The sequence below is a fragment of the Mobula hypostoma genome, chromosome 14 (genome assembly GCF_963921235.1).
Source record: "Mobula hypostoma chromosome 14, sMobHyp1.1, whole genome shotgun sequence".
NCBI lineage: Eukaryota > Metazoa > Chordata > Chondrichthyes > Myliobatiformes > Myliobatidae > Mobula > Mobula hypostoma.
Window position 1 is genome coordinate 44,357,764 of NC_086110.1, and position 17,122 is coordinate 44,374,885.

Below are 17,122 nucleotides of genomic sequence, written 5' to 3' on the forward strand. Positions count from 1 at the left end.
CTTTGCTCTCTCTCTTTCTATTGGTGCATGCTTTTGCTCTTGAGCACACATGTAGCTCTGAGTTGCTGTTCCCCTCGTGACGTCAGTTCTATTTTAGATAACTTTGTTGCTGATCCCTTGTTCACCACATTGAACTGGAAACGGCCCCCAGGATTAGTGCTACTGCTAAAATTAGTCTGGATCATGAGATTACAAATTGCATTGGAGTTCATTTCTGCTGCTGTTATCCCGTGTTAGATGGATACCCAGCGTATGCCGATGAATATTCAGTTCTGAATCGAGAATGATTTAGTATTATTGTCATGCTGTGGGGACTGTGGTATAGTCTCTCAAAGCAATATCACTGAGTACATATGGATGACAATGGCTCATATTTTCTACAAGTTATAGTAACCACAGCCAACAACTATAAATGAAAATACATTTATGAACAGTTATAATTTAATTATAAATATATTCTAAATAGTTTTCTAGGATTGCATAAGTAACATTTGAATATAAGATTGTACTTGGCAGATGTTGGTCTCCCCACTGAAATCATACAACATCATAATTACAGAGGGAAGAAACTGAAATAACGGAGACTCGGCAGGTTTTACTATAGAGCAAGTCATAGTTGCTATGGAGTACGAGGAAGATAGGAGCAAGGAAACCACACTCTTCCTGGAGGTGGAGTTTGTAAGAGCATAATGATTTCCTGCTGCAAACAGATTAAAACCCCAGCATTGAACTCTCAGCAGCAGTTGGCTCAATGCAGGTACCACCAGCCATGGCTAACCTCAACGTGACAGTTCGGAGCTCAGGCATCGACTTTCCAGGGCACCTACACACACTGCAGTCTTTACAATACGCTCAGGAGTTCCAGTTTCAGGACACTGATACGGTGATCATTACGTATCCCAAATCAGGTAGGAGCACCAGTATATCAGGCACCTCTTATAATTGTTGTTTATTATTCATGTTGAAGTACTTACATCTCTGGCAATTATTAATAGTGTATGAGTAAAATATGTGATGTGTTTATGAGACTAAAATGATCTTAGATATTGTCAGGTATGTTATTTAGGTCAGTGTTTCACCAGAACATTTTTGTACTTCCATTTCCAGATTGGAATGGGGGGGGGGGGTGTGTGTGTGTGTGTGTGTGTGTGTGTGTGTGTGTGTGTGTGTGTGTGTGTGTGTGTGTGTGTGTATATACACGTACCAGTCGAGTGTGTGTTAAAGTACTAGTCGAGTATGTGTACACGTACTAGTCATAGACATAGACATAGAATAGTACAGCACAGTACAGGCCCTTCGGCCCACAATGTTGTGCCGACCCTCAAACCCTGCCTCCCATATAAGCCCCCAACCTTAAATTCCTCCATATACCTGTCTAGTAGTCTCTTAAACTTCACTAGTGTATCTGCCTCCACCACTGACTCAGGCAGTGCATTCCACGCACCAACCACTCTCTGAGTAAAAAACCTTCCTCTAATATCCCCCTTGAACTTCCCACCCCTTACATTAAAGCCATGTCCTCTTGTATTGAGCAGTGGTGCCCTGGGGAAGAGGCACTGGCTATCCACTCTATCTATTCCTCTTATTATCTTGTACACCTCTATCATGTCTCCTCTCATCCTCCTTCTCTCCAAAGAGTAAAGCCCTAGCTCCCTTAATCTTTGATCTTAATGCATACTTTCTAAACCAGGCAGCATCCTGGTAAATCTCCTCTGTACCCTTTCCAATGCTTCCACATCCTTCCTACAGTGAGGTGACCAGAACTGGACACAGTACGCCAAGTGTGGCCTAACCAGAGTTTTATAGAGCTGCATCATTACATCGCGACTCTTGTGTGTGGATACATGGATATGTGCTTGCGTCTGTGTTTGGCTCTCATTCCACATGCCACTCCTAACCCTCCCATGAATTTCAGTCCTGTCACCACTCATACCGAAGCATAACTCTGTTCATGGCACACTAGCTGATTGTAACCTGATGGAGCCAATGAGAAGTGCTTTTGGATGCATTTTTTTTATCTGAGCAGAGTAGAACAGATTACGTATTGGCCCAGATACATTGCAATTTAATCTGGCGGAAGAGTCATGGAATAATTTCTAGGTCATTGTTTACCACAGCCACTACCTGAAACAATGAGGGAGTAGTTCTCATTAGAAAGAGGTATAAATAGAGTCCAATGAGCTATAAAATACCTAATTGATAGACGTGATGACATTTCTGAAACTTATGCTCTGCTTTATTAGAACAACAAAATGCAGGGGTTGCATTTTGCAAGATAGGAAATTTCAAGTTTATTGTCATAGGCATATATAAACAGGATATAAATGCTATGAAAGTTAGCTTTTTGTGGGAGCAGGAGTGTACATTACAAAAATTAAGGTAACAGGCAAGCAGAAATAGAAGTATCTGCAGAGACTTCCCAGTTTAGAGACTACCTGTCCAATTGCAAAGAGAAAAGCAACATAGGCAATGAATGCAGTATATTGAATTGAAATATCTGTAAGTAAATCATGTTTCTGCTGGAAGGAGCTTTTGACGCCCCAGGCAGAGGACAGGGAGCAGTTAAAGAGGACTAGTAGTGCATTGCCTGCCTCTGTCTGGAAAGGTATTTATGGGAAAAGGAGAGTTTGACAAATAAATGAACTGGAGTGGAATGAGAGAATGCTTCCTTCGGGATGAGGAGGGGAAGATGTTGCTGGCCCTTATATGACTGAATATATCAAATGCAAACATTGCACTTTTCTTTCTTTGTTCTCTGAGATTTCAAACTGCTAAATAACAGCAATGGTCGTTACAACTGGAATGTTAAGTTTGACTGCAGATGGAAATTAAGCCGGAATTATCACCTTTTCCAATGGTAACTCTTCATGGAACTTTGACAATGGACTTGTGTGTTGCAGCCATACACTTCAGATGGGACAATCGCCGCCACCATTGAAATACCACACTAACTCAGCCAAATTATCTTTCTGAAGGTACCACGTGGATGCAGGAGATCCTCACACTTATTTACAGTGATGGGGACACACTGCCTGCGAAAACTATCCCAAACTGGCTTCGTGCTCCATGGATTGAACATTACTATTCTGAGAGTGTTCTAGTGAACAAATCGGACCATCGAATTCTCACCAGTCACCTTCCCTATCACTTCCTCGCCAAGCCTCTCAAACAGTCCAATGCAAAGGTAAGCAAGCTCGCGGTTTCAAGCATGATAATGTAGGCACAAGATACAGCAGATGATGACCTCTGGAGCCAAAAGCATACTGCTGGAGGGAGTTGGCGGTTTAAGCAACATCCATGGACGTAAAGGGAGAGTCCACATTTTGGGTTAAGGCCCTGCAATAGGACTAAGAATGGGAGATGGCCGGTATGAAGAGGTGGTGGGGTGGGTGGTAGGTAAGGGATGGGCTGATCTGCAAACAGAGCCAGTGCGGTGGAGGTGGGGTAGGTGGGGAACATATAAGGCTGCAAGTTCATACAAAAGCAAGGGTCTGGAATCTGCTAAGTAAGACGAGCAATAAGTGGAACCAGACAAAAGAATGAGGGAGGGGCAGCAGGAACCAGCAGAGGAAATAAACAGGTAAAATCAGTAAACACCACATCACATCCTGCCCACCATCTCTCTGCCTTACAAAGCCCTTGTTGCGAAATGAAGGACGTTGTTATGAGGCTGCATTCAGTTGAACTAATTTTGCTGAAAAATGCTGTTTTGCAAGTAAACTGGTGACTAGATTTGAGAATTCATTTTTCCAAGGCACATCATCTTGCCTCATCATGATTTCAATAGATTTAATGCAGAAATGGTGCAGGTAGCACTTTCTCCAAACTTAAGGGGTAGCCAAGGGCCCCAGCAATGCCTGCAAGTTCATTAGGTACGTAGAACAGTGCATGTTCCAAGTCTTTCCCAGTAATGCTCCCCAACTCTTCCTGTGCTGAACTGATGACTGCACTGGTGCTGCTTCATGCACCCATGCTGAGCTTCTAACTTCCGCCCTGATCTTATATTCACTTGGTCCATTTCTGACACCTCTTTCCCCTTTCTTGATCTCTGGAGACAAACTGTCTACCAACATCTTTTAGAAACCTACTGATTCCCACAGCTATCTCGACCTCATCTCTTCCCAACCTGCCTCCTATAAAAATGGCATTCATTCTTCTCAGTTCCTTCATCTCCGTGACATCTGTTCTCAGGATGAGGCTTTCCTTTCCAGGACAAAGAATAGGGTTTCCTTTCCTCCGCCATTGATTCTACCCTCACCCTCTTTCTTCCCTTTCCTCCCATGGTCCACTCTCCTCTCCTATCAAATTCTTTCCACCCCACCCCTGTGGCTTCGCCTATCACCTTCTAGCTGAACTTCCATCCCCTCCCCCTTCCTGTATATTCTGGCATCTACCCCCTCCCTTTCCAGTTCTAAACAAGCATTGGTCTTAATAGAAAATGTTTCCTGGAGTACCTGACTTGGCTCAATAAGGGGCAAGACCAGGCGTTAAACATCACCTGATTTACAGAGCTGTCAAACTTCCAGTTAAGTTTTATTTAACCATATAACAATTACAGCACGGAAACAGGCCATCTTGGCCCTTCTAGTCCGTGCCAAACTCTTACTCTCACCTAGTCCCACCGACCTGCACTTAGCCCATAACTCTCCATTCCTTTCCTGTCCATATAGCTGTCCAATTTAACTTTAAATGACAACATCGAACCTGCCTCAACCACTTCTGCTGGAAGCTCGTTCCACACAGCTACCACTCTCTGAGTAAAGAAGATCCCCCTCATGTTAGCCCTAAACTTTTGCCCCGTAACTCTCAACTCATGTCCTCTTGTTTGAATCTCCCCCATTCTCAATGGAAAAAGCCTATCCATGTCAACTCTATCAATCCCCCTCATAATTTTAAACACCTCTATCAAGTCCCCCATCAACCTTCTACGCTCCAAAGAATAAAGACATAACTTGTTCAACCTTCCTCTGTAACTTAGGAGATGAAACCCAGGCAACATTTTTGTAAACCTCCTCTGTACTCTCTCAATTTTATTGACACCTTTCCTATAATTCGGTGACCAGAACTGTACACAATACTCCAAATTTGGCTTTACCAATGCCTTATACAATTTCAACATTACATCCCAACTCCTATACTCAATGCTCTGATTAATAAAGGCCAGCATACCAAAAGCTTTCTTCACCACCCTGTCCACATGAGATTCCACCTTCAGGGAACTATGCACCATTATTCCTAGATCCCTCTGTTCTACTGCATTCTTCAATGCCCTACCATTTACCATGTATGTCCTATTTTGATTAGTCCTACCAAAATGTAGCACCTCACATTTTTCAGCATTAAACCATCTGCCATCTTTCAGCCCACTCTTCTAACTAGCCTAAATCTCTCTGCAAGCTTTGAAAACCTACTTCATTATCCAAGACGCCACCTATCCTAGTATCATCTGCATACTTACTAATCCAATTTGCCACCCCATCATCCAAATCATTAATATATATGACAAACAACATTAGACCCCGTACAGATCCCTGAGGCACACCGCTACACACCGTCCTCCAATCTGACACACAGTTATCCACCACTACTCTCTGGCATCTTCCATCTAGCCACTGCTAAATCCATTTTACTACTTCAATAGTAATGTCTAACAATTGAACCTTCCTAACTAACCTTCCATGTGGAACCTTGTCAAAGGCCTTACTGAAGTCCATATAGACAACATCCACTGCTTTACCCTTGTCAACTTTCTTAGTAACCTCATCAAAAAATTCAATAAGATTTGTCAAACATGACCTTCCATGCACAAATCCATGTTGACTGTTCCTAATCAGACCCTGTCTATCCAGATAATTATATATACCATCTCTAAGAATACTTTCCATCAATATACCCACCACTAACGTCAAACTCACAGGCCAATAATTGCTAGGTTTACTCTTAGAACCCTTTTTAAACAATGGAACCACATGAGCAATACGCCAATCCTCCGGCACCATCCCCGTTTCTAATGACATTTGAAATATTTCTGTCAGAGCCCCTGCTATTTCCACACCAACTCCCCTCAAGGTCCTGGAGAATATCTTGTCAGGACCCGGAGACTTTTATATTCCTTAAAAGCGCCAGTACTTCCTCTTCTTTAATCATCACACTTTCTATAACTATCCTTCTTGTTTCCTTTACCTTACACAATTCAATATCCTTCTCCTTAGTGAATACCGAAGAAAAGAAATTGTTCAAAATCTCCCCCATCTCTTTTGGCTCCGCACATAGCCATCCACTCTGATTCTCTAAGGGATCAATTTTACCCCTCACTATCCTTTTGCTATTAACATAACTGTAGAAACCCTTTGGATTTATTTTCACCTTACTTGCCAAAGCAGCCTCGTATCTTCTTTTAGCTTTTCCAATTTCTTTCTTAAGATGCTTTTTACATTGTTTATATTCCTCGAGCACCTCATTAACTCCAAGCAGCCTATATTTATTGAAGATCCCTCTCTTTTTCCGAACCAAGTTTCCAATATCCCTTGAAAACCATGGCTCTCTCAAACTTTTAACCTTTCCTTTCAGCCTAACAGAAACATAAAGATCCTGTATCCTCAAAATTTCAACTTTAAATGACCTCCATTTCTCTATTACATCCTTCCCATAAAACAAATTGTCCCAATCCACTCCTTCTAAATCCTTTCACATCTCCTCAAAGTTAGCCTTTCTCCAATCAAAAATCTCAACCCTGGGTCCAGTCCTATCCTTATATTGAAATTAATGGCATTGTGACCACTGGACCCGAAGTGCTCCCCAACACATACCTCCGTCACCTGCCCTATCTCATTCCGTAACAGGAGATCCAACACTACCCCTTCTCTGGTTGGTACCTCTATGTATTGCTGCAAAAAACTATCCTGCACACATTTTACAAACTCCAAACCATCCAGCCCTTTTACAGTATGGGCTTCCCAGTCTGTGTGTGGAAAATTAAAATCTCCCACAATCACAACCTTGTGCTTACTACAAATACCTGCTATCTCCTTACAAATTTGCTCCTCCAGTTTTCGGTCCCCATTAGGTGGTCAATAATACACCCCTATAAGCGTCATAACACCTTTCCTATTCCTCAGTTCCACCCAAATAGCCTCCCTAGACGAGTCCACTAATCTATCCCACCAGAGTACCGCTGTTATATTTCCTCTGACAAGCAATGCAACACCTCCCCCTCTTGCCCCTCCTATTCTATCACACCTGAAGCAACGAAATCCTGGAATATTTAGTTGCCAATCACACCCCTCCTGCAACCACATTTCCCTAATAGCTACAGCATCATATTTCAGGTATCAATACTGATGCTCTAAGCTCATCCACCTTTCTTACAATGCTCCTAGCATTAAAATAGAAGCATTTAAGAAACTCTCCACCTCCTACTCTCTGTTTATCCTTAATGGAGCAAACAACTTTGTTATTTTTTTCTTCCTTCTCCCCTACATCTTTGGTCTGAGTGCTCCTGATCTCTGTCCCCTGCCTATCCTCCCTCACACACTGTCTATTAGCTTCCTCTATTTGTGAACTAACCTCCTCTCTCCTAGTCTCTATTTAACTCTATTTAACAGAGTTATTCTTGTGGCTACAATGTGGACTATGCATTCCAACAGTAAACTTCAACTTCTGGTATCTTTCAGCCAAGAATTAAATAAGATAAGCAAAATCTGATTTTATAGACAACATTTGAATATTGGATTAGCATTGGGTGTTTAACCTACAGAACTCAGTCCAAAAACATGGAAACATTATTAGAAATTTGTTTTAGCTGATAAGGACCCATTGGACTGAATGGTGTTTCCTGTACCACAAATTTTTATGCTACTATAATCATAATACAGGATAGAAATGTTAGTATTTCTTCAGTTTTGATACTCAGCTTCAGTATCACCCACACCCAGGTATATATAACATAACACATCTTTATTTTTCCAACATCACAAGTACGATTCTGCCTAGACCATTTGTATTTCTCCTAATGTTTACAACTACCTCCAAAGTAACTTAATACAAGTTTATTTGTGAACTATTTGCCACTGTGGACAAAGTAGAAACTAATAAATAAACAAAGGTTGTTAGGTTGTATTTGATGGGGCTAGTAAGAGATCGGTCCTTATAGATATTTTTCAATTCTCTTCTACAGTATGTATAAAGTAGTAGCGGTCATTTACCATAACTGTCCTTTGTCAACATTTTTGTCTGAAATGTCAAAATACATTCTTGCTTGCTCAACACTTTTCCCCATTTCTGCAGGTGATTTATGTTGCAAGAAATCCAAAGGACATAGTTGTTTCTTTTTATCATTTCCACAAAATTGCAAACTTTCTACCCGAGCCTGGGACTTTTGGGGAATTTCTGGACAAATTTTTAATCGGAGAAGGTATGCATTTTGATCCTATTTGTTTGCAAACCATCAGAAATATTCGGGGATTTCAACCTTTTAATGAGAATTGTGATTTTAAGAAAACAATCCCAACCACAGTACACATCAAGTCTTACCCAATAATGATGATTTGCACATTTTCCTGGCGTCTGTGGAAATGGTATTTCACTTTAATAAATTTGCAGCGTTTCAAATTTGAATAAGCAAAAAGCATTTGGATTAGATTTTTTGTGTATAAAGTCTAATAAAGTTGTGGATTTATATTAGCGTTTGATGTATTACATTGCAGAGAAAAGATAACCTCTGCAATTTAATTCCAATCATGGTAATAAAGACAGCAACAGAAGTACACAGCCATCTAAATGATGAGAACTGTTCTGAGTACTCCTTTTACTACTATTATATATATATTATATATATATATATATATATATACACACACACACATACATAAACAGCTGAATTCCAAGTACTCCAAAACATTATAACCAATTTGGGGAAAGAGTAGAAGAAAATTTATTAAAATGTTCTTGTCCATTAGATTACTATTTGATTTTCTTTAAAGCAAGTTTGCCATAGCAACATACCTCCTTCAAGTTGGGAGGTACTGAATGTTGTAAGGTCACTTGTACGAAAACATTCAAGTTTAGTACAGAGCAGAACTATCACTATGCAGAACTACAATACTGTATTAGAAGTGCCGTTTATAAAGGGAAATGGATATTCATGCCATCAGGTTGGAGGCTACCTAGATGGAATATGAAGTGTTGTTCCTCCACCCTGAGAATGACCTCATTGTGGCAGAAGAGGATGCCACGGACCAACATGCTGGAATGGCAGTGAGGATTGGAATTAAAATGGTTGGCCACTGGGCAACCCTGCATTTTTGCGGATGGGGATGAGATCCTTGACAAAGCAGATTCTCAATCTACGTCAGGTATACATCAGGTGTACCAGTGTAGAGGGGGCCACAGTAGATGACACCAACAGCTTTGCAGGTGAAGCATTGTCTCACCTGGAAGGGATGTTGGGGGCCTTGAAAGGAGGCGAAGGACCAGGAGAATGGACAGGTGTAGCACTTCTGCCACTAGCAGGGATATGTGCAAGAAGGAGAATAGTGGTGAGGGATGAATGAACAAGGTAATCAAAGAGGGAGCAAACCCTGTGGAAAGTGGAGAGTGGGAGAAGATAAAGCTGTGTTTGGTGGTAGGGTCCTGTTGAAGATGGCAAAAGCTGCAGAGAATGGTGTGTTGAATATGGAGGTTCATGGGGAGATAGGTGAGGCAAGAGGAACTCAATCCCTGACAAGGTAGTAAGGCGATGGATGCCTGGGAAATGGAGGAGATGCAGGAGGCAGTAACATCAATCTTGGAAGTAGGAAATCTCCACTCTTTGAGAGAAGAGGACATAAAAGAGGACATTTCTGATTAAGTGTTCATCTAATACTTTAGTCATCTGTTTCCCTTCAACTTAAAAAAAATCAGACTTGTTTGGGGGATATTAATTTGCAAAATAGGCCGCAACATTAATTATTTAAAGAAGTTACCTAAGAATTGTTGGTTTCAGAAATTTAGGAGTTTCTGATGTTAAAAATATATGCAAGTTACTTTTCAATTTCTTTTAGGACACCGCAGGATATTGTATATTTATTAAATTATGGAATGAGACATGTATTGCCACAAAATTAGGATATGAGTTTCAATATTCTTTAGCATTTAAAAAAAAAAGAATCACTTAATATTGGTTGGTAAAGTTTTTGCAGAAGCAAACACTCTAACTTCAAAACAGTTTTATTGTATTTCATTTTCTAACTAATTTTCCAGCTCCAGTCAGAGTTTACCTATACTTTGCAAAATGAGTATAAAACCAAAGGAAACATAAAAGCACAATTTGCTATAATATGGGTCCATCTATTTTTTAAAAAAAATAAATGTTTTTAGACATGAATGCTTAATATTTTGGTAATAAAATAAGTACTTTGGGAACAATACTATGGTGGGAATTTAAAGCAGATTTCAATGGTACTTTGGCTGTTAATTAATCAAAATAACAAGAATAAGGTTTTGCTTTTAAAGCTTCAAGGAGGTTCAAGATGTTTTAAAAATCTGTTGATCCACTATTTCAGTGAACTTTGGATCGTGGTTTGAACATATCAAAGAATGGCAGAGTCACAGGGATGAACTCAACTTCTTATTTATCACCTATGAGGAGCTCAAAAAGGTAATGGTTATCCATTACATTTGGCTTTTATTTTAAAATGTGAAAAATGTGATCAATTTGAAGATGTGCAGCTTTTGAATAAATGGTTTCCGACCTCTGAAATTGAAGTACTTAACTTGAGCATTGAAACTCGTATGTTAACTTTTTTTACCAAATTGTTCTCAATTGTCTGACAGTTATTTCCCATTTTCCCATAATGTTGTTCTCTTTGCCGTGGAAGTTTCACTGTAGTCATTTGTGTAGGGAAGTGTAACAAACTCGCAAACTCCTCATCTGCAGTAGTAATGCAGTTACTGAAATGAATATAGTTCTGCATTGCTCTAACAATTGCTTTTGAAATTACCAAAATCAACACACAAACAACATTGTCGGGCTGGGTCCTGGGACTCAACAGCCAAGAGATTGGAGGATGGTAGCACAGTTGCAGTGTGGGGTTAGAGGTAGGAGCCAGTAACTTATTTAGTTGGCAGTTTCTTAATTTGGGGCCATGTGCAGTGTCTTATGAGAAGTACAGGTCTACCTTCACTAATCCAGCACCACTGAGACCTGAGGAGTGCAGGATTAGTGAAAATACCGAATTACAGAAGGATCACATTAAGCAATAGCTAACCGCCTCATCGTACCTTTAAAATATCATGTAAATCAGTACAAGTTAGATAATAATGAAACAGAAATATCAAATGAGTAGCAAGTGAAATTTTAATAAGGTAATATACTGTACAGGCACAGATAAAATAAAGGGTACAGGTAAATGTACAGGAATTAACATACAGAAAAGTTGAGCACTTCCGCTTTTAAAGTGAGACGCTTAATATACCTTCAGGCAAAGTTACATGTCTGCAAGTGTGGGGTTGTCAGGATCATCAACATCTCCATCTTGAAAAAGGAGCAAAGTCACACGATCTCTCGATGCCTTACACCCTGTTGGTGATTCTGCATCTGCTGTTGTTAGCGTTCTTCTTGGTGCACATCTCCAATACAAAGCAGTCTCATCAACATTGTACACCTGCCCGGGGCTTAATTTTTCATCAGAGACTAACTTGGTGAACTCGTCAATAAACTCTGCTGCTGCTTCCTTGTCTGCTGAACGTTTTTCACCACGCACCACACGAAACTGTAAGCCCTGACGCTGCTTGAACCGATGAAGCCAGCCTTCACTACAGTCAGACTCATAATCTAATCCTAGTTCTTTATGAAACACTTTTGCTTGTTCCTTCGCCATATCTCCAGATAGTTCAACACCTTCACTTACACGAAGATCAAACCACATTAGCAGCACTTTATCTAGTTTCGAACTTCCGTCTTTCTTTTTTTTTACGCACGTCTGTTTCTTTGAGCCACTATCAGCAAAAAATGTCACAGTTTTTCTTTGTTTCTTTATATCATACACTGTGGAAGAGCCAATGTTGTAACACTTGCACAAGCTTTTCACCGATACACCGCTGTCCAGTTTTTTCAAGAGTTCAACCTTATCTTTAATAGATAACGTGCAGTCTTTTCACTTCACAGCCCGAGGTGCATTTCCTCTACTCACTGGGGCCATAGTTGGGGCTAAGAAAGAGCCAATGATATTAATAAATGCAGGAAAACAAGCAGGAATTGCCTATTCGTGCTTACAAAAGTGTGCCAACACGTGAACAGATCTAGTGCAACCAAAACAATGTGCAGCAGATTGGTACGGTGGCCCGGGAAATTTGAAATTACGGTTGCGCTGAAAATTTGAAATCAGTGCCGGATTATCGAAGGAACCGGATTACAGGCAGTTGGATTAGTGAAGGTCGACTGTATTCCTGTGACAATATATTTCAGGCTCCCAATAAGCCCTCTCATTCCCACCCAAAAGCACAGGAGAGGCTTGGACATGAATAACATCACACTAAGGGTCCCTGACACAAACTGGAAAGTTTGTGCTCAGACGTAATTCCAAAATGACAAGCAATTACCAAGAAATAAACATTATTATGTTTAATTCCAGAAAAAGGTAGCCCTTTTTAATTGTGTTTGACCAAGGAAAAAGTTAAGCAAAAGAATTTATACAGATTACAGTCTGAAACAAAATAATCTTGAAATGTTACATTATACATCTCTGGAACATAACCCAAAAATTTGAGCAAAGTTGCTTAAGGTTTAGAGCAGTGCAAAAAAAAGGGAAATTATTTTTCTTTTAAAAACTGTTACAAAACATTGGAGTTTATCTTTCATCTGTTACTTCTCACAGGACCTGAGAAAATCTGTCACAAAATTGTGTAACTTTTTGGAGCATCCTCTCTTACCCAATGCAGTAGATGCAATTGTACGGCACTGCACTTTCGAAAACATGAAAGAAAACAAGATGATCAACTACACACTTATTCCCAAAGAAATAATAAACCACGAAAGAGGAAAATTCATGAGGAAAGGTTGGTGAAATTACCAGAACCCAGAATCCAGAAAACTCTCAATCCTTTTGTTCTCATAATGATAGATTTTCTCTTTTGTTTCGTTTAGGGGTAGTTGGAGACTGGAAGGAGCATTTCACACATGAACAGAAACAAGCTTTTGAGAAAATATTTCAGAATGAAATGAGCAATTCCAACATTACGCTCAACTATCCTTTATAGCACTTGCCTCTGAAAACCAAGACACCACGTCCAGGAGTGGGCCAGCTCGTCTCTTATGCATACACCACTATTCAATACAACATGGCTGATCCACCCAGTGCCAAAATCTGGGTTCGATCCCAAGGTTGGATGCTATGAGTTTACACGCTCTTCCTACGACCATGGGTTTTTTTTTCCAGGTGCTTCAGTTTCCTCTCAAATCCCGGAAGGAGTGGTGGTAGATTAACTGGCCACTGTAAACATCCATTAATATATCAGTGGGTGATGGAATCAGTGGAGCTTATGGGAATGTGGGGAAAGACATGGGAGTAGAATTAGGCCTCTCAGCCTATCGAGTCTGCTCTGCAATTCCATTATGACTGATTTATTATCCCACACAACCCCATTCTTTCGCCCCATAACCTTTGATGCCTTGACTAATTTAAGACCAAATCAACCTCTGCTTCAAATATACTCAATGACTTGGCCTCCACAGCCATTCATGGCAAAGAATTCCAAAGATTCACCACCCTCTGGCTGAAGAAATACCTTCTTATCTCTGTTCTAGTTGGATGTGCCTCTATTCTGAGGCTGTGCCCTAGACTCACCCACTATAGAAAACATCCTCTCCACACTCACACTGCCTAGGCTTTTTGATATTCGATAGGTTTCAATGAGATCACCCCTCATTCTTTTAAACTCTAGCAAATAAATGCCCGAAGCCATCAAACACTCCTCATACATTAACGTAGTACAAGCTAATGTTTGACTTTATTAATCACCAATTAAAGCATTGAGAAAGTGTGGTAAACTATGTATATATGTTGTAACTTGGTTACCTGTCTGGACACACCCCTCTGCTGACTGCCCCTGTGGCTCCTCCCACAGAGTCCTGTATAAAGGTGTTCGCCTTGCCCCTCCCCCTCAGTCCGGGGGCAGACACTCACTGTGGAGGTCGTATTGTACAGCAAATAAAAGCCTTTCAGTATTTTACCAAACCTCAGTCTTTTGAAGGTGCTTCAGAAAGATCGAGACATCTAGCCGAATGTGGAAGGTGAGCAAGGGTTCAGTACCACCTACCTACCTTTTGATCGTTGATGGTATCCCTCTGCTTCCCAAGGAGTCTATGTGGCAGCTCGTTGTGGACGGTGGTGGGGGGAGAGAGCAGGGTAGGCCTCTGCATTCAAGTGGTGTATCTCCCTTTCGATGATGTCGGAGGATGTTATAGAGGCTCTGTGTTAATGAATTGGACTATTGTGTTTATGGACTGTAGATTTTCTCATGGTTTTTATATTATGTTTTTACCCATTCTTTCTCTTTTTTTTTTGTGTGTGGGAGGGGGTTCAGAGATTGATGTATTGTTGCGTTTTGTTAGTTTTTGTGGGATGGGGTGGGGTGGTTTAATAATTGTGTTGCCATTCGTTTTTGTGTGTGTGTGGGGGGGGGCGCTGGTGTTGATGTTTCTCCTTGAATGATTTCCGTGGTTTTTCTTTGTTTCATGGCCTTCTGGTGAAGACTAATCTCAGTGTTGTATATTGTATATATACTTTGACAATAAATGAAACTTTGAACCTTCGAACCCTTTCATGCCCAGAATTATTTTTATGATCCTCCTCTGGTCCCTCGCCAATGCCAGCACATTTTTTCTTAGATAAAGGGCTTAAAACTCCTGACAATCATCTGTGCGGTCTGACCAATTCCTTATGAGGCTTCAACATCACATCTTTGCTCTTATATAGTAGTCTTCTTGAAATGAACACTAACATTGCATTTGCCTTCCTTACCACCAACTCATCCTGCAACTGAATCTTTAGGGAATCCTGCACAAGAACTCTCAAGTCCCTTTGCACATCTGATTTTTGTATTTTTCCCCATTTAGAAAATAGTCTATACCATTATCCCTTCTACCAAAGTACATGATCATACTTCCCGACACTATATTCCATCTGCCACTTCTTTGCCCATTCTCTCAATGTCTAAGTCTTCCTGCAGACTTCCAGCTTCCACAGCACTACCTGAACCTTTGCCCATCTTTGTATCATCTGCAAACCTGGCCACAAAGCCATCAAATCTGTCAATAAGCAATTAGTAGAGAAAAGGTTTAAGAAATGATGAGCACACTTTAAGGCATCATAGCTTTATTTTGAAATATATTAATTTAGATTTCACCACAAACATGACAGTATCCGGGTCAACATTGTTTAACATTAGGTTACTGATACTTACATACAAAACCTAAGGAAGCTACACACCGACACAATATACTACACAAAACACAAATAGCAGCATCATATAATACTGTACCCAAGTTCTAACCAACTAGCTAGTGCCCCACAAAAGCAAGAATATTGAAATATTTTATTCCACAAAAGCAAGAATATTGAAATACTTTATTCCACAATCGTCCACTGATAAATTAGCTAATTGTGTACTGACCGCAGCTTCCTTTTGCTTGCATAGTTTACATGCTCCTGCCAAGATTTCATCATTAAATATGATCTTAAACACGACGCAAGCCTGTCCCTCGTCAGGAAGCTGCAGCATGTGTTCCAGCAGCCAATCATCCCTTAATCGACTGATGTAAACTTAACTTTCAGCACTTTTACAAACAGAGCAAAGCACTGAAATCCCAAGAGCTGAAAAATTTTTCTACAAAGATATTGAGAAAGAAATTAATCTTAATTTTTACAAATGTCACCAGTTTTTTTAAAAATAAAACTGATTTAACAAGCATACATACCAATTTCCAAAACTACTACATACTAAAATATTTATAAAAAATGCAAACTTTCTACTAAAATTCTTTATGGTATTTGTTCATTCAATCTCATCTGAAGAGTATCATTTATCAGGACTCCTGCTTCAATTATCAACTTACACCAGAAACAAACTAGCCTTAATTTTATATTTGCCTTGGCAGACAGGATGTTCTGATGTTAAAAGGGTTTTAACCCATGATGATAGCAAAAGTTTGGTTTCGAGATCAAAAATTTCCATTTATCCAATCTGCATGATTGAAGCTGGCAAGGAGTAAAATTATACCATTTTAATACTGGTGAAACTTTATCAACCAAAAAGCAAACTGCAAGATTTCTATGTTGCAAAATCAAAAGCATAGAATGCTTAAGGTTTACCATCTTTGATCTTAACTCAACAAAACCACCCATGGGACAGTTCTAACCAGGCATCCTAAACCATAACAGCCTTCTGTTCCTGCAGTAACCTTTTAATGCATAGTTAGAATAACAACAGAGATATCCAGGTTCTCCATCAGCACAAATCAGTATAGAAAGCAAAAGAAATAGGTTGAAATAAGAGCCATTAGCTTAGCTAATGAAAACACAAGTTATTGATACTTATAAAACAATGGCATTGCTATGATAAATATTAGCAGCCACTTTGGTATAATTAATTTTATATCTCAGCAAGAAACTTAATTACATATTGCAGAATAATCCCCTCTAAAGACTCTTGCCCTCTCCAATTTTCCCTTTGGACATAGAGAGTCCCAAATCACTTGCTAATTAATTATGATTATTGTTCTGAAGTCCAATGTAAGTGAGCATCAGGAACTAATTTCATCTAAAAGTAAGGCAAATCAGTTTCTCTTCATTAGATTATCCTAGCATGAAACCTTAATAATCTAGGAATAACCTTCCCCCCACTAAACTTGACAACAATTTTTTTTTGCTAACAATGGAAATAGTCACTATTTGCATATTAGGAAACTATAAGACACAAAATTATTAATTTGGCAATGTTGAAGATCAAAATATTGAAAAATAAATCAAAGTTACTTAATAAATAGATCTACCATATTAATTTTTATATTAGTTCCTGCACAAGTTATATCAAAATAAAAGATCAAGCCAAAATATATTTCCACCAGCCAAACTAGACATTCTTT

The 17,122-nt window shown here is 39.7% G+C and overlaps 1 protein-coding gene across 1 annotated transcript; it reads left to right on the top strand.

Moving 5' to 3' along the window:
• Positions 1–673: 673 nt before the first annotated feature.
• Positions 674–14,645, top strand: sult5a1 (sulfotransferase family 5A, member 1). Its single transcript, XM_063067475.1, has 6 exons — positions 674–908; positions 2,976–3,184; positions 8,287–8,413; positions 10,542–10,636; positions 12,855–13,035; positions 13,124–14,645. The coding sequence occupies exons 1-6, from the start codon at positions 752–754 to the stop codon at positions 13,234–13,236; spliced, it is 882 nt and encodes a 293-aa protein (XP_062923545.1). The 5' UTR covers positions 674–751; the 3' UTR covers positions 13,237–14,645.
• Positions 14,646–17,122: the final 2,477 nt, after the last annotated feature.